This window comes from Hirundo rustica, chromosome 15, assembly GCF_015227805.2.
Source record: "Hirundo rustica isolate bHirRus1 chromosome 15, bHirRus1.pri.v3, whole genome shotgun sequence".
Taxonomy (NCBI): Eukaryota; Metazoa; Chordata; class Aves; order Passeriformes; family Hirundinidae; genus Hirundo; species Hirundo rustica.
Window position 1 is genome coordinate 11692245 of NC_053464.1, and position 19037 is coordinate 11711281.

At 45.1% G+C, this 19037-nt stretch overlaps 1 protein-coding gene across 9 annotated transcripts in view; it reads right to left on the reverse strand.

Moving 5' to 3' along the window:
- MAD1L1 (mitotic arrest deficient 1 like 1) overlaps positions 1–19037 on the reverse strand; it is a 346645-nt gene that overhangs the window by 109201 nt on the left and 218407 nt on the right. For all 9 annotated transcript variants that reach the window (XM_040079070.2, XM_040079071.2, XM_040079072.1 and 6 more), the window contains one exon: positions 14078–14285. In XM_040079070.2, the coding sequence (XP_039935004.1) occupies positions 14078–14285 (208 nt within the window). The remainder of the gene's footprint in view (positions 1–14077; positions 14286–19037) is intronic.

The following is a 19037-nucleotide window of genomic DNA, read 5'->3' on the forward strand; positions in this document are numbered from 1 at the left end:
GACTTCGCTTTATAATCAGGCCCAGGGCATTATTATTACCCTCTTAACAGCAATTTGCAACATAAGGACTCAGTCAGAGTTCTAGGCCTTGATAAAACAAAATACATTCCACTCTTGTGAATGCTCTTATTTGTAAGAGCGGGAACTAATGGAATAAAACTATCTGGCTGCTTATTATTTTGAGGTGAGGGAAGCAGGGCTTTTTTGTTAAAGTTAGGGTGCTTTTAGCTTGCATGCTAAAGTGCTAAAATACACTGCAAAACACAAAAATGTATCTTCCTAGGCGGAATAGGGAGCAGCACATGGTCTTGCCCTGACTGGGCACCCAGAGCAAGCACAAGAGGGGAGGCAGAGCACAGAAAGGGTGAGAGCCAGGTTCTGCTCTGGATCAGGGTGAGGCACCACATAAATCCTTCATCCAAACCCCTGCTAAAAGAGTTTGGAAAGCAACAAAGCGAGCTGTGGCTAAATCCACTCAGAATGAACGAGAGATGCTGCATCCAGACATTTGGCTCCCTACAGGGCAAGAGGCACAGAGAGTGCTCCAAAGAGTTTCCAGTGAGCAATGAAAGCAAACAATGTATGCAGGGAGCTTTAAAAATGATTGCAAAGAGAGCCCTGAGCTTCTGTTCTGTGCGTTTTTGGGTTTTTTATTTGCCTATAACTAAATTACATGATTTCTTTGCAAGTCTAATTAAGCAGTTAATTGATGCCGGTGCCCTTTAGCATCTGGCATTTAAGATTAAGTAAATAATGGAGAAAAGTGCATGCAGCACCCAGCAATAATTAAACACAGCAAGGGTTTTTTTCCCCCACCCTCCCCCGTTCTAACCTGTTACATATAAATCTCTGAGGATAACTGTCTTTAATAGCCTCAAATACACTTACACACCATATAATGGGTACTTGACAACAGTATTTTTCCTCCTAGAGATCGTGGATAGTAGGTGTATCTTTGCTCTTAATCAGGAGATTTCATTTTATGCCTTGCAATCAAGGGGAAGGAAAAGCTTCATTGTGACAACTGTACCCGACTGAAGAGCATGTTATGGATCTTCAAGGGAACGTACTTTTAAATCCAGGACTGTGACTGTTGGCATCATGCATTAAAGATTTGTGGCTAATTTTTTTCCTTTTCCCCTTCCTGATGGACCATTCAGTGTTATTCATGTATTTCCTGAAGTCTGTGGAAATGCAGGTTATGAAAAAGAAAGACTGAATTATCTAAAATAAAGCTCCAGGGAGACCTTAGTGCTGCCTTTTAGTTCTTAAAGGTGGTTTGCAAGAAAGACACGGAGAGACTTTGCAGCAGGGTTTCTGCAATAGGTTTTAAACTAAAAGAGGGTCGATTCAGACTGGGTATAAGGAAGAAGTTTTTTTCAGTGAGGATGGTGAAACACTGGCAGAGTTTGCCCAAAGAGGTGGTGCATGGAAGCATTTGAGGTCAGGCTGGACAGGGCTTTGAGCAACCTGACCCAGTTGAAGATGCCCCTGTTTATTGCAGGGGTTGGACTAGATGACCTTTAAGGGTCTCTTCCAACCCAAACTAGAATATGATTCCACGATTTTTCACATGTAGAGCACTGCACGGAGATTCCCATCTGATCTTAAGGGCACAGTTTCCTCAGAAGGCCATTTGTTAAGGACTGGACATAAATTATAAGACCTACTCCAAGTCTTAGCCTACAAGAAACTCTGATCCAGCTACAGCAGACCCAGCTTCTGCTGCTCCCCCAACAAGACCACTCAGGAGCATAAGCTCAGTCCAGCAGGTCAATGTCAGCCAGATTGCTTTCCTAACACAGCTTTGATTCAAACTAACACCGCTATGAAAGGTTCTCAGTTCTTCCAAAGCTGCCTGACGGAAGGAATTGCTGCCCAAAGATTACTGCCACAATCTTTTTAGACTCTGCAAGCAAAAAAAGCCTGTGTGGAGACTCCTGCCCACCTCCCATGGGTGCTTAATTAGTATCTCTGGCATACTCAGAGACCTTTGCACAGAGGGTGCTACAGAAGTGGAAAATATTATCATCATTATGCCTGCTCCTATCAGTGCTGGCATCCAAGAAGAGCTTGCCCAGCAGATGGTGAAGTTGTGAGCACGGCTGGCTTTGGTTATAATTTCCCTCATCACAGATTCTCCTTGTTGGAGCAGCTTCCTTTCTCAATGCCTGAAGAGCAAACCAGGATCTGCAGAACAGGACTGCATCCTGCTGGTCAGTACCACTGACACATTCAAACCAGACAGCAGTCAAATCACTGCAAACCAAATCATCCAAGGAGCTTTCCAATTAAAAAGTGCTTCACTTAGATGGCAATTCTTTTTCCTGCCTGTCACAGTCAGCCCTCCCCTGAATTTCGATCATTAAAAGGAAAAAAAAAAAACCCAAAGCATTAGTCAGCTATTGTTAAGTGTCAAACATTCCCTCTCTAAACAACGAGCAAAACAAGGAGAGGTGTTTAATAGCTCTCAGAGCAACTTTATACCTTCCTAAACACTATTTCTGTACCTCTTGCTAATTGCTTATTTGCCCTGGTTGCATGGAAGAGCCTGGCTCACTCCAGCTTTGACAGAGGAGAATAGCAGCATTTAACATGCTGCAGGAGGTGTGATATGCCTGGTTCTAATTTTTATCCTTATTTATTTTTGTTGGGGTTAGCAGCTGAGGACTCTGAGCTACCTGAGGCGTAACTAAGATGCCATTAGCTTTAAATCTGTTTCCAAGTGCTGCAAGCAGCCTCTCCATTTGGCTTAGGACATCACCTTGCAGATGAAGCCTTGGCATATGTGGGAACATTCTGCTCAAAACTTCTCTCTTCGCCAAAAACTTCCTAGGGACTCTGAAATAAAAGCACAGGGTAATGCTCCCCTCCTCTTTAATGGGGTTTTTCACTGTAAAATGTGATGGATCCTGTAGTAGAAAGAAGTGCTTTGAATTGGGAGCAAAGTGTAATCTCTCTACTCCTTGTAGCACCATGGGAGTCCAAACATGTCCTGCAGGGAGCTTGCAAACTCATCAGCACCCTGCCCACGTAGGGAGGAAGGGACTGATTGTGGAAACAACCTGACCTGGAGTTCCTCCCCATGGCGGCTGACGATGGAAACGCCTTTAGCCCACATCTGCTACGCGGCTCTATCATCACCGGCTCTAACTCGGGATTTATTTTTATCGCTTTTCTAAAAGGAGACAGAAACTTCCCCTGGCCTGAATCCTGCCTCGTTTCAGGGAAGGCATCGCAGCATGGCAGTCTAAAAGGGGAATCACACGCCGCCGTCATTACCAGCCTATTCAGAAAGCCTTTGCTGAATGTCTCAGATCTGCACGGCCGCTTTGATGCCACCAGCAGAGAGATTTCTGATGACACATCCGCAGTCTCCAGCAAAGGTGCTGCTGCTGCTGCCTCTGGCCCTTCCTTACAGAAACCTCTGATCTATTTAATTTAGGTACTTTTGCTGCACACGTGTGATGGTGTCTGATCATGGCAGAAGGTAACTTTACAACACTGCATACCCGCCCAACAACCCACCATGCCACAGTCCTCCAACAGGACCCATCAGGACTCTTCTATTCAACAGAGACAGAAACACACTCAGAGAGCCAGAGAGTGAAAAGGCAATTTGTGAATCTGATCTCATCTTCAGCTTTTCATCTGTTTGATTTTCATCCATTGAGATGGAGCTGGTTGTATGTAAGAATGAATGTGCTGTTCCCTAATGGAAGCTGGATTGACTTGCTCTCCAAGTGAAGATGCCAGACAAGCTGGCACTGAAATGGAGAAAACATGGGAACACTGCAATAGCGAGGAGAGATGCATCACTGCTGTGACACACAAACCACACCTGGTAGCTTTAGTTTCCTGTAAAGAACAGGCTGCTCCCAGACGTTCAGAAATCCCTGATGGGCAGACATGAGTTTCCTGCATTTTAGGACTTGCTGTGATTTAACAATGCCTTTGCCTCCCTGGCACAAAACCACACCAGCGGCACGAGGTGCCCAGACCACAGGCAGCACACAGAGAGCACTGCATTTACTTACTGACCTAACACCTGGGTGTTAGCAAGCCTGATCAATAGGGGTGAAGATGCTAAGACAGGCTTTTCTCCCTTCCAGCTGACATCCTCATGTCAGCACCACATTCTAAAGGATACCACAACTCTACCACATCGTGGTACTGATGTCAGTGCCATGATTGAGACAGCAAAGTAATTACAAGTGTCTGCTTTTGTATGCTGATTGCTTTCCAAATAGACGTTCTCCATTCCAAATAAATCCACTATGGATTAACATTTCTCCTACTTGTTCACTGCCTAGGATGTATTTGATAAGAAAAGCGTGATCAAAACTCTGCTTGACCATTTTTCAGCACTTCACCATTCTTCTTTTCCTCGTCAGGGAGAAAAATGTATCCATTAGTTAACCTTTTCAAACATATTCTTTTTGTAGGCTAATTCAAAGAAGGATTATAAAAAAAAAAAAAAATTGTCAGACTTGGCATGTGAATAGCTTTTTGTGAGTGCAGGGAACAAGCATTCATATATCAGAAAATCAGCATGGGGAGATAAGGGAGCTGTATAGTGAGAGCTTATCTGAATGCAAGATCAGCCCTGTGAAACCAGCATAAACATCAAGGACAGAATCCATATATTGATGTAATTCTTAGTGCTACTAGTGCATTTGTGTGAATTTGCAATTAAATAAAGCTTATTCCTTACAAAGAAAACAAGAAGTAAAGGATACAATTCAAGGTCTATTGAGATCAATGAGAATTTTTTTTCATTGCATTTGAATACAGCTCCCGCTCCCTCCCTCCCAACAGGCCTACTAGAATATTAAGAAAGAAATTACCTGAAATTCGTTTGTACTACTTTTAAACAGACCAAGAATTGAGCCCTCAATTCTCTTAGTCTGCTTTCTAAACCAGCAAATCCAAAGCTCTCCTTTCAACCACAGCTAACATTTAATGTATTTAAATCCACATTGGTTTTGTACCAAATAAAGTCATTGAAAATACCACAAATAGATGCGGGTGACAAATTAACTGATGCAGGCAACATAACTTTGAATTTCCTGACTTTTAGGCAATTAAAATATCAACTTAATTGTTGGATCTGTGTAGCTTCTCTCATTTTAATATGTAAATCAGTCTCTATTACACTATAGCTCAAAGAATGTGTGACTCTGCTTACTTGATTAGGCTGGGAATTGCTGGTCCTGCTGTCACTGTGTTTACACTCTAGTGACAACTTTGCACATCAAATTCACATAATGCAAAGTCATCAACTTACTCATCGAATATAAACTTCTTAAATACAGCCGCTGCTCTAAAATACTGAACCTTATTTTACTTCATTTACAGCTCCTAAATAATCAGCATAAGTGAAAAGAAAAACTGGAAATTCAACCACACAACAGTACTGCTCAGAAAAAAACAGCTTCCCAGAGTCAGGGAGATGAACCAGAAAAACAATCCACGCCAAAAGTTATCCTTCGGCCTCCAAATTTTAGTTGCATGTTGCCCCTTTAAAATGTGGTACAAGGAGACAGACTTTATTTCTCAGTGTGCACACATTCATCCCTTCACCTGGGATTCTGTGTTAAGGAACCTGATTTACCCTGAGAAGACAGTCAGATGTCAGCTCCTGGCCACATATAGTTGCCTGCAAATTGGTATGAGGACTCCAGAGTAAACCAGAAAACTCAGTCATTTTCTTTCCTATTATGACCTGATCACAACAGGAAAACCATCTTGGATAGTATGGAGTGGGAAAGGGTAATTAAGTTCAGTACATTCCCATTCCTGTAATCTTTCCTGAGTGCAATAAACAACCCCAACCAAGGGGATGTTCACCTTGCCAGCACAAGGCTTTTTAAGACTTCCCCGTGTCCTTGACACCCCTTGCAAAGTCCCTCCACTGGTTTTCTACCAGTCCTACTGGCTCACAGAGGCATCAGGCTTTAGTTTCCAGGAGAAACAATCCATGGACAAGATGCAGAGCAGAGATCTGAGGCTCTGCGCCGCCGGAGCGCTCCGCCGCGCTGGCAGGCTGGTTTTTCTGATGTCAGGGAAATCGTGTCGGCCTGAATTTGAGACATCAGCACAAGCCTTTCTTCTCAATCCTGCTGATGAATGAAAGAGCATTTTCAATTGTGTACATCCAGGGGCCTTGTGGCACATCAGGCCTAATCAAAAGCTGCTCCACGATGCAAAGCGCTGTCAGAGGCAGCTCACAGCACAGCGCTGCAGGAGCCAAAGGGCAGCTGCAGATAACTCTGCATTTCCTCCCCTTCAGGCCTGGAGAGATCTAGCACGAGCATCCCAGCCACCAAGGAGGCCACAACCAAGCAATGAGGGCTCGACTCAAGTATCCCAGGCAGGAAAACACAAATGACCAAGTTTACCAACAACAAAGCTCGACAGGCTGCTGGCTTGTCTCTGGTTGATAAAGACACCATCAGCACAGAGGGATACTGAAGAACCTGAGGGATGTAGAAGAACTGTGGCCACGAAGGGTGTTACCTTTCATGTGGCAGTTTCTGTATAGTACAAATTTGGTGGTGTTTTACAAGGATTGTGGGGATGGGAAGGAGTTAAAGCACAGAGAGAAGATTTTGGATCCTTCTGCTGCTCACTGACTTTTCTCCTTGCAAAGGCTCTGAACATCCCCCCAGTAGAAATGAAGGAGCACAGCTTCTTCTAGGGTTTGCTTCTGGTAGTGAGAACAACCCTTCCACGTGCCCACTTTGTATTTCACTCAGCTACTGATGGACTGGGAACTGGAATCCCAAGTAATCAGGCTTAAAAGTACTGTTTCTATTACCAGCTTCTCCTTCACAGCCACATACAGAAGGAGAATACTCTGTGTCAGCCCAGGTTTCTCCACACATTTTCTCTTGATTTATCTACTCCCTGAAGCCACCTTTAACCTTGCTCTCTCCCCATCTGTAATGGCTGTAGCTACCTCTAACCTTCTCACCTGCCTCAGCAAAGGCAGCCTCTTCCTCCCCAGATGAAACACCACACCTTTACTGTGTCAGGACCAAGTAAGGAAAATGCATTTGCCCACGAAACCAGCAGCCTTCTCCTCAGCTGTATTTTCTTGCAGTGCTACTCATTTCCATTACACCCAGACTCAAGTCAGGATCAATAAACCCAGAGAACCTTCCCTTGGGAGCCTCCCTCCTCATATTGCTTCAGAAACCACTGCAGATGTTGTCGCAGTTGTGTTTAAATTTGGTGCTCCTCATCACATATACATTTTATTTTCTTTTCCATTTCCTTCTCTCTCTCAACTTATTTTACTATTTTTTCTTTCCAAAATCAGGTTGGTTTTTTTTTTTTTTTTTTAATGGAACTTCTACTAAATATTTTGTAATCCATTTCTGCACAGTGCCTAGCAAGAGGGTAGAAGATGCTTAAAAAAAACCCAAAAAAACAACCCTTGTAGAACTTGCTGGAGCTGTATGGAAGTATTATGTAGGTTCACAGGCTGCCTCTTAGAAAGACAGAAATACTGAAGTCCTCCAACAACTTCACATGTGAAATTGGAAGAAAAGGAGGGCAGGAAGAAATTCTGCAGCTTTTTTTGCTCTTTGTGAAGGCTAAGTATAGTCTGGATAGTAACCTTTGACTGACACTGAGTTTTACACATTCACCAGCTACAACAGAACTACTTTACAGAATTTATTACAAACCTCTGGCTCCCTGGACGGCAGACAGAGCCTGAAAGATCCAGCAACATCTCAGTGTCACCTCCCACCCCAGTTTCACAAGAAGCTGCAGGCTTCAGGCATCCTTGGGGGTTTGTTTGGTCAGCAACCCTTGGCCCTCTCACAGCACACAGATTACACAGAGCTCAGGGCAAGGCTTTGGTTGTTCAACAAACTTGTGGCAACTTGCCACAGGCAGGGCACACTGTTTGCAATATCCTCAGGGCTGCATGTCTGCATAGCTGTATTATCTCCAAAAAAACCCCAACCTTGGGAATCTTTCTGGATGATGAATACTATATATGATTAAAGCAATTATTATTTTTACGATCAGAAAACATTTCTTCCAGCCCTCTTGAGATAGTGGACTTTCATTCAAGCCAGGACCTTTACTGGTGCCTGCAGTGACTTCAGCAGTCAAAGTCACTGTTGCTGAATCAGAACGCACAAAAGCTTCAGCTGCACTGCCCCAATCCACTGACACCGTTTGGGGACTCTCCCCTGACCACTGTAACCCTGTCAATATCAAGTACAGGAGATCACAACTCTGCTAGAATTTTTTATGAAGACAAGTATATTTAGCAGCACCACCTGGCTATCTCCAGTGCTGGGCTGAGACAAAGGGATATGGATAATAACGAAGGGAATCAAAGTAAGCTCTATTTAAACAATCAGCTTATTCCCAGTCTTAATATACAATTCAAGTCCCAGACTGGTCTAAATGTCTTGCAGAAGAGAAAGTAGCACCATAAAAACAATAATAACGAGAATTAGCTGAGAGCTGGAGGGATTGCCCCACGGAGGCTGTGGAGTCAGCACGGGAGGGCAGCAGCTCCCAGTGCCTCAGGACTGCTGCTAATAACTCTCATCCCTTGTGCTGCTTTCTATATCATTTGTGGTTTGCACACCAGCACTATGCAACATCTCAGATGCAGTGGCAGTAGGGGATGATTTCTTCCCCCGTGAAGGATATGTGGCCATCTCTGGAGTGAAAGAGGACAGACCTTCATCAGTGCACAGCAAAGCACCAGAGGCAAAGTCAAGCTCTTTATTAACTTCAGATGAAATTGGGATATGCAGAAAGCAATTTACTGAGATACAGGCAGGGCACAAAGGCTAACATCCTGCTTTTAACTGAAGTCCCTTAACATTTGAAGGCAGCAAATGCCCTGGACCTTTGTGTCTCTTTAGAACAAAGGCAATTCCTTCAGTACAAGTGAAGGGGAACCAGCAGGTTAAACATAAGTGACAGAAGAGTCACCTAATGAATCCTTCCTGTGCTTCAGGAAGAGGCAGGGTGAGACTGAAGGAGAGCTGCCCTCTGTGCACCCACCTGGCCCAAGCCCATCTGACCAGTGGGATGCTGGGAGCCACTGGCACAAAGTGAGGAATGGAGGCTGCACTTCCACACAGGCACCCACCAGCAGCTGAGGTCAGGGAAGAATCCCCCATCAGGTGGGCTCGGGTCTCACTCACAGGTGCAGCCCTCATCGTGTGTGGATTCCCTACACAGACAGCAGGAAGCACCAAAGCTTCCAAGCACCAACAGCTCAGCCAGCTGTGGATGGAGAATGGCAACTTCTAAATTCCATCTGCTCCTTTTTTGTCACCTTCTGTACTCAGAAACACATCCATCAGAAGCACAAGCACACTGGGACAGTGACAAATTTTTCTGTCTCTGGCGCGTCACTTCAACAAGATTAGATTATTTTAATATTAATTCATTACCCAATTTAAATTCAATTAAATACATTTTACAAGGCCCTGGCATGGCTGTGATGCTGGGGACAGCCCCTGCTGAACGCCAGGTGTAGGATCTGTGTTAGGGCCAAACACCTGCCTCAGAGTGAGATTCCCCAGTCCTTCATCAAGGACCCTTTTTTTCCCACCTTTTTCCTAGTAAGGAAAAAGGACACTGAAACCATTGAGATGGATGAAATGCTTTTCTTTTTGGTGGAATTATGCTCAGGAAAATAGATCCAAAGTTCTCCCCAGATGGTTGAAATCAGAGTTGATTTCCCCATCTTCCTTCCTGGTAGGGGTGCCAGCCTCCCTCTCACCAGAAAGAATATTAAAAGCACTTTTCCTCTTTCTCACGGGGAGAAGCTGCATGAAGAAGGGAACACTCCAGTGTAGCTACGGGATAGCAATAAATCATGAGAGAGCTCATGGAAAATTCGCATTTTTGCATTCTTTTAGTCAGGAACCAGCTTCCATGGATCATCCATTCCTACCTTCAGATATATTACCTCTAAGATAGAAACACAAATGGAGACAAGGAGCACCTGAACCATCCTCCCTCATTTCTTCCTATGCTTTGTTACAAGTCATTACTTCTCTCAGCTCCCCATTAGCTGCCACCTATATATTTGCTTGCAACTAAGACCCAAATCCATCTCTAGCAGTGGCAGAAATCAAGAGGTCAACCAGGACCCCACAGGGCAAAAAAAGAAACATCTAAGCAGAAATGGCCTGGAGAGAAATGGGGAAAAAATAGGAAAAGCTATGGAGATGGGAAAAAAAAAAAAAAAAGGTAGAAGATGCAGACTGAAATACAGAAGGGGCAGTGGAGGGAATGGGTGAAGAGCACAGGAAAGGGAAATGCAGAACTGGAACAGATTTCAGATCTGCGCAGCAATGCCCTGTGCCACCTTTCCAAAGCTGTCACAATCTGCATCCCCGTTTCCGAGGCAGGAGGATGTGGAGCCTCTCCCCAGATGGCTGTGTGACCCTGGTGCTCCCCGCTCTTACACAACGCTCACAGAGCTCCAGCCCCCTCCCCGAGCACAGCTCACAGCCCTGTCCCCCTCAACACCCCACCAGCCCGCACTGCCAATCTGTATTTTGGAAAAGGACAGGATGTTGTTATGGCTCTCCATAGGTCCCCATCTGAACAGCGACTATTATGGGATAAACAAGAGGAAAGGGCCACTGAAGCATGTGGCAAGTTGCCAGGCTGCGCTGCAGCCTCCAGCGGTTATGCTCAAAGAGATTTAAAGTCCAGCATAACCTTGATTTTTAATAGAGTCACATTTAATGAGCTTTAACGTCCACAGTAATAATTTTCTTATTACCTACGCAGGAGTCGGAAATACGATCAGAAGAAATGTGCTGCACTCCAGTCCAATGAAGGGATTTAACAATGGCCAACACATTATTATCAAAACCATCAACATCATTGTCCTTAATGCCTTTTTTTGGTTGGTATAATTATAATTCTGTGAGCCATAAGCATAGCTGTTGCATACCACATAAGCTTGCTGAACGCATCAAACCCGGCTGGCTGGAGGCCACTCAAAATCCCTCACCTCTCCAAGCAGCCAGTCAGGTTATATGGCAAAACAGGACAATAAAATCTTACATTTACCTTTGTCTAAAGGCAAAATGCAAACTTACATGTGACCTTTGTTGTCCTCCCAGCTTTTATCCACACTCTTCCTACTGTGTCCTTGCTCTCTTTTCATCCCATTCTATTCTGACACCAGGGACCTCCCACCTCAAAAGCTCAGAGAACTGAAATTTGCCTCTTGCCTGTGTCACACGAACGAGCTGGATAAACAGACAGATGGGGACTGCAGCTGACAGAAAGGGGTAAAAGAAAAACTCCAATTCTTGTGATTTTTGCACAGAAACAGCGTCACAAAACTCACAGAAATCCGCTCCCTTATCATGCACAGCCAACCTCCCTCCCTGGGGCAGCCAATTGGACAGCGACAAAGCAGAGGGAGTTTCTGCCACACGCTCCCCACTTCACACCTTGAAAATACACTGAAGCAGAAGGCATGTGGCAGCTGTTCCTGTGGGCAGAGCTAAGAAAACAGCAAAAGCTGGATCTTCCATGTCGTGTGCAGAGGGAGACAGTGTGAGTTTTTTGGCCACACGAATCCATGTTGTTGAGCCACTGCTGAACAGCTGCTGTATCCACACTGCGGATGCAGGATGCAGTCAGTGCAGAAATGGATGCAGCTCGCACAGCACGCTCGATCAGCTGTCCCCAAACCCACCAGGAGCTCTCCCTGCCCCAGCAAGGAGGCCAAATCTGGAATTCACCTGGCTAATTTAAAGCCAGCTCAGAATAACCCGGTAACCTTGTGGTCAGCACTGTAACACCCTCAGCATCTCTTCACATGCCGACATTTGCAGTCCCCATGCTCTGACCATGCTGCTGAATGCCCCCACAGCAGAAATGACAGTTTAGGTGTATTTATGGTAATGTGCCCTGTGCATGACAGTGATGCACACAAGCACATGAAATACAAGAAAAAATACCCAAGATCTTTCCACATAATCTGGCTTCCTATATCTTTACCCTGTCCTCAAAGAGAATCATCCACACGGCTGCTCCATCCTTTAACAGCATTTTTCCATTTTGTTTACAAGAACCACTTCCAGATGCACTTATAGGCACTCTGAGAACACAGAGGACCCTCCTGTGACTTTGGTAAATGACACTGAAGTACTTCCCACCCTTCTAAGTTCTGAACCTGATGCTCTCTTTCATCTGAGATAGTCACCAGAAGTCAGAATGATGTAGCTTAGGACTGGGGTAAAAGGAAAAAAAAAAAAAAAAAAAAAAAAAAGGCACCGCATACATGAGGCTGGAAATACCCTGAAACCCAGTGAGCTGTTTGTTTTCCTGTTGGAATCAAAGGCAGAAGAGAAAACAGCTTTAAAAATGCATCCCTTTCTGAGCTAACGACAAACCTGGTAACATCCCAGCACAGAGGCACCTCACAAACAGCTGAAAGCAGCTGCGTGGAAAGGCAGCAGGATAATGATTCTAACACATCACAGGAGGCACACGTGAGGAACACATTTCCCCAGAAGAGATGGTCTAATTACTGCAAATGAGACCCCAGAGGTTCACTCCTCAGTGAATGAACAGAGACACAGGCTGACCCCACCTCTGCAGCCTCTCTGCCCCTGCCCTCCCTGGGCACTGTCAGCCCTCCTGGACCTGCAGCATCACATGTGCCTGGTACTCAGGGCATAAGGACAGACAAGGGCACTGGGGAGCAGCATCCACTGCAATTTAAACCCCTAAAAGCCCGTGAATTTCAAATTTAAATTGCAACGCAAGAGCTGTCCCCAAGAACTGCTCACTGGGCATCAGAGACTGGAAGCTCCTACAGACAATGGTCTTTTAAAATGTTTGCCAAGTGTTTCATGCTTATGCATCTGTTAGAGCATCCACTAACAGGAGTGACAGAACTCTCACTTACTTGTAACATGCAGTGAGCACTTCACTTTACAAACCACCCCATCTGCGCTTTTCACCACCATATTTTTAAGGCTGTAGAGTACCATAATCCACTCTGAGGTGCTGGAACACATTCTCAGCAGCAATACAGTGCCATTGTTTGAGCGATGGGACAACAGACAAGCCACTTTCTGAGCATTTCGGTTTCATAACAGAGAAAGATGGGGCGTTTTTGTGCATTTTCTTTAAACCAGGGCTCTGTCCTCCTGTGGGTCTGAAGTCTCCAGCACTTGTGACCTTTGGGAAAAGCTCTGCTCTCTCACTCTCATCTGCGGGAGGTGCCTGACCTCCAGACATCAACCATGTACATGCAGTTGGTTTGCTCCACACAGACCTTCAGCTCTTTTTCATTTTTTCTTCTCTAACAAACTGTTTTGAGGCTATGAGAGAGTTACAGCAGTAACTTCTCCTGGGCTCTTCACATAACTTGATTCTGCCTGGTCCCTCACTGCGTTACAGATGATGGGTTAGGCTTTACTGATATCCTTACCTTGATTTTCAGAATCTGAGGTGTTGATTTTCGGGGTTGCTGTACTAAAAAGTCTCACTCAGGTATGTGAAAGGAAGACAGACTGCACTGGAGAGCCACAGATTCTGTGAAACGTATTTAGCTCAGTGAAAGATGTACTCTGCTTTCATGGAGTATTGAATGTAGCTGTGATTAATGGGGCACATATACACTGATAAACAATATTAATTTGTTTTAAGCCAGGTCTGAAAAGATTCCAACCACTTGCTTCCCTGCAGCTATGAAAGTTATTTCCTGCTGTCTGTACAACCTCAAGGGCTAAACCAGCCCTGAAAGGAAGGAAATATTTCCTTTCACCCTGTCGGCCACCAGCCTATGAAGGCTGTTGTATCAGTATTTCATTCATCATGAACAAATGATACGAATTATTATTATTTAGCCTTACTACCCACCCTCTACCACACTGCCACAGGATTGCCACCACACACTCTCTCCTGCATCAACCCAGCTGTTTTCCTTTTCCATACAACCACTCCATCAAGCACACTGTCTGCAATGCCTCCATCTGCTTCTGCACTCAGTTCCTCTGGCAACACGGATGAATAAATGCATCCCCAGGACCAGAAGCCAGCAGCCTACCTGCAACTTCTTGTGGGGACTGAAAACCCCCAACTCCTTCCAGATTCCCAGAGATGGAGCCGCCTCCTTTGAGCACCCTCACGAGCTCCCTCAGCCTTTCACACTCCTCCTGCAGCTGCTGCTGCTCCTCCTTGCGCTGCTGCTTGGCCAAACTCATCGGGTTCATGCTGAAATGGACAACTTTGGTTCTGCTGGGGTCGTAGTCACCCTGGGTGGCAGAGAAAAAAACAAAACAAAAGCACACTGAGAAACCAATCCAACCTCCAAGTCCACCCAGCCTGTACCACTCAGTGAAATAAAAAAAAAAAAAAAAGTTGCAGCAAGAAAATAAGGTGACATTTATGCAGTGACAAGGTTTTATTCCAACAGCTAAAGGAAGCCAAACCTTGTGTTGTTTCTCCTTCTCTCGATACACCATCTTAAAAAAAAAACACCCTGAAACAAGGCAAAGAAACAACAAACAAACAAAAAATAACCAAACCAGAAAAAACCCACAGAAACACCCCACTTAACAGAACTCGTTCCCTGGTTGACACTTCCACAGTCAAATTAAACTCCAGAAATGAAATTTTATAGCTGTATTTAAAATCTCTTGATAGCAGGAGATTATAATGAACACCCAAACACACCCTTAAACTACAGCAGGACACGCAGTGCCAGCCTGATTTATTGCTCATATGAGCCAGCAACATCCATGGCATCCAAAGGTGGAGACATTAGCAAGTTGTATCAGCTCGTCCCAAGCAAGGGAACCGATATTCCATTCCTTTTTCCTCAAAGGAGAATTGTATTTACAGCAGTTTGAATAGTCAGTCAAGCCCTAAGATGGCAAATTAATATTCTTTCAAAGCGAGAGGAAAACACTGATGTTTCATTTGTGATTTCAGAGAGACAATTTTCATACAAACTACAGGAAGCCTTGCAACCATAAATGTAGTAAAACATGTGCTAATGCTGGCTGCCACGGCACTCTGCCCAGCTGAAACCCTATAGCAGTGCCTGCATAAAAAGCTATTTTATATGGTAATATTTTTCCTTCAATTAAATCTCGGGACCTAAAGTGATTTTGTAAACATTAATTAACCCTCGAGAGCAGCATGAGGTAGGTATTATCCCAATTTTATCATTTCATTTCCGTTAAAGACGTGATAGAACTTTATGTGGGTTTTTTGTTGGTTTTTTTTTTTTTCCATGCAAACCAGAGCAGAGACTGAGTGACTTCATCCTGCATTGCTGGTGACTGCTGGTAAGAGACCCCAGAAGATCCCACTCCCAAACATCTTTTATTGAAAATACTCTCTAGTCATATACTGTGAAGCTCCTCATCAGGCCATGAATTCCTGAAACTCACTGCCCCAGAGCCTGGCAACAGACACAAAACAGCATCAAAAATGGGTTTGACAAATTCAAGGACAACAGCTCCATAAATGGGCCATGCCAGGACAGGACATGTGAGACTCTTCCAGCATCTCTGGTTGCTGGAAGAGTGCTGGAGAGCATGGACAAATCTGTGGGCTTTCACAAAATAGCAGCTTCTGTCACTGTGGTCAAAGGTGCTCTTCTGGGATCTTCTTCCCAGAGAGAGAAAAAAAAAGAGGGAGGTGTGGTGTCCCTCATAACTACTCTGAGAAACCAGTTTGAGCCCAGCTGTGCACCTGGGTAGGAGAGAGGAGTCACTGTGCCACAGTGTAAGTGCAAGTTACAAAGAAAGGAGATCACACACGTGTCCCAGGCCAAGAAGGGGTGGGAGGAACTCCCAGAGGTCTGCCCTGGTCCAAGAGCTCACTCCAGGGAGACTCAGGCATGGAAACCTCAGGTATCCTTCCAGCTGTTTGCACTCCCCACAGTCAGGGGTATGTGGTCTCCCAGCCCTTGGCCATGCACTGAGCAGGTGATGCACGTTCTCCTACTGCCCAAGCCTCACTTCAGTGACCTCAGAACACCTGGGAGGGCAGCACTGCCCTGCAGCCCCACAGAAACAGGGCTTTGTGACCCCATTTCCACAGCCAGGCTGAGACAAACCTCCCCTAATTGCCAATCAGGCAACTTGGGCCAAAAGAAGGAATAATCCCACCATCAGTCTCGATCAAGAGAAATTCAGGACACAAGCAGCATCTTGGAGAGTCAAACAGAGGGAGAAGGAAGACAGCTGCAACACCAGCTCATTAGATGTATTTTCCCCAGCACACACTGGCATTTACAAACCTGTTTTTCCACTCAGCTCGTTACCTTCTTGTGCTATTTGCACTTCTGGACTCCTCCAGACAGGTCAGGGCACTCCTCACTCTCGTGTTTGTCTTTCGAGGGAAGAGGTTCAACTCCAAAGTTTGCAACAGGGCTTACTCTGGCTGGCAGGAGGATGCTCCAGTGTCAGCTGTGGATCCCAGCTCTCCTTGGGCAGCTGCTGGTGCTTCTGAGCAGCTGGGAAGGGCTCTGGCCCTGTGTCCCTTGCCAAGGTCAGGCAGAGCTCACAGCTCCTCGTCCTGGCTGCCAGCACCATTCCAGCCCCCGTGCAGGGATCACCGTTGCTGCAGGCACAGCAGCAGGATCCCTGTGTGAGAAAAGCCTTGCACACCTGGAGACTGCTGCCACCTCCCTGCTAGGGCTGCTGTAACCCACACTGCACCAATGTGTTTATTCTGCAGGTTTTTTTACTCTTTTCCATCATCTATCTGGCCTTTCTACAAAGCCCTGCCATGAGGCTGCAGTGCTTTGGCTCTTACAGATCTTTCAGACCATTTATCCTCTCCTTTCATAACATGCTCCCCTTGAAAAATCTTGCTCTAAAACTCATCACCAGGACTCAGCCTTATTTTCAGGGTTCACCAGCTCTCCTCAGCACATCAGTCCAAAGCTTCACTGAGACAAGAGAATCTCTTAAAAGCCCACGGTGCAACGAAGGCAGTGGCAGAATCCATCTCATTTAACATTTCTGCGAGATCACTAACATATTTGCTATGCTACTCACATTTTTGGGCTAGGGGCAGTAGCTTTCTCTTTCTTCTACACAGCACACATCAAACCAGTACATTTCTCCCTACAGCTAAAGTATTAGTGCAGCTGGTTTATATTACAGCAATGCCTAAAAGAAACCAAGTGAGACAGGGATCCCAGCATGCCAGTTCCTGTACAAACCCCACGGGAAACTACCAATTAAAGCCCAAAAAGCAAACAACAAAGCCTGAAGATGCAGTATGTGAGGGGAGTGCCAGTGTGCAAAGATGCAGTCTCTGGTTCCAGGTTCCTCAGCAGCATGGCAGAAAAGAAAACATCCTCAGAGCTGCTCCTCCTCACCACCAGACCATGCTGCCACCTCACAGTCATACCAAGCAGAGCATTACTTAAGTCTCCAGGAAATTTACTGGCACTCTCTGGAGTTTCAAATAAATGCAGGAAGCTTTCCATGGAAACGGTGCAGACCAGAGGCAGCGTCTGATGAAAGGGATGGGTCTCATGTGCAGGTAATACAGAAAGTCAAAACAGTTTCACAGCTTGGGACGTTTGAAGTGTTTTTCCCAAATTTTTGAAGGTCGGGAGTGACTTTGTGTTGTGAAAATGAGTTGTTATGGGTTGGCTCTATGAAGATCCATGGCTGGAAACTGCTCTGTATTTTTCTCTCAAATAAGAGACAGAAAAGCAGCATTAAAATCTCACTAGCATTTGATAGACATGAAACCTTAATGCTGGTAGGAAACCAGGGACTGAAGAAAGCAAACAACATCCTCCTGAAATCCCTTTCGTTCTGGAAAATGTAAATTGCTGTTTTTCTCTGTCAACTGCACTTCCACCTACAATAAATTAGTCTTACTGATCATAATTTTGTTCTTTCAGTTGCGCAGCAGAAGCCTGGAGAATTGTTTCAGGCACTGGGAGAGAAGACCTAAAACAGATTCGCCCATTTAGAAAATCATTTCTAATCTTGGGTGACTGAAGAGGAAAACCAAACAGTGGCATTTGAAAGGCAGGCACAGAAGAGACAGCCACGTTCCTTGAACAGGAGCTGGGACTCCCCAAACAGCTGCCCAGGCACAGCTCCAGATGCTGCTTCTGTGCTGAGAAAACACATGCAAGGAGGTATTGCTTAGCAGAGTTAAAAAGCATCTTGTAACAAACAGTAATGTATCCCTGGCTTCTCCAAGAAGCGTGAAAATCGTGCTGCAGGTTGGGAAACTCGGCCTGAACGTGCGCTTTGACAAAATCCACTTAAGCACATGGTGCCTTTATATGGAAATGTGGGACATTTGGGGGATGCAATCGATGTATGACCTACAGAGCTCTGTTGGAAAGCCATCCCAGCCCTGGCTCGTTCAGCAGTAACTTGGTAGCTTGTTTTGCTCATCAGCACATCATGGCCAGTGTCTCAGACTGCAAAGGTAACACATCACTGCCAGATTCTCAGCAGCATCCCCTCTTTACCCCTGTTTTCCCCAATACCTTAAAAACCAGAAATTGTAGAGATTCTGAAGAGTAAATGACTTGGACTAGAGAGAACTGCTGGCGTTCATTGATTCTTCCTTCCAAGGATAACATTGAACAAGTAATTCAGATCTGTCAGAAAAATGTACACAGAGCTTCAATTTAGGAGGAAGCAATAAATACCTTGATTGATTGCAACCAAATCTGGTTGGCACTTAAAAAAGTGAATTACTCTTTCCTGGAAAGCAAGATGTTAACTAGCTGATTTGGTGCTTAAGGCAGCAAAAACCTAAAAACCTTTTTTTTTTTTTTTTGGCTCTCTGAAGGGCACCGGACATTTCATAGAGATGATTTGTTGATTCCACGTGTTAATACAATCCACTATTTGTGAAATAATGTTATTTTTGATGCATTATCCTCAGCCTTACAGACATATGCCCCAGGGTATCCACAAGGGAAACCATGAACCACCCCACTGCTGCTGTCCCAACTGTGGAGTCACTGTGTGTGACAAACGCTGCAGATGCCACACACAAATATTGGC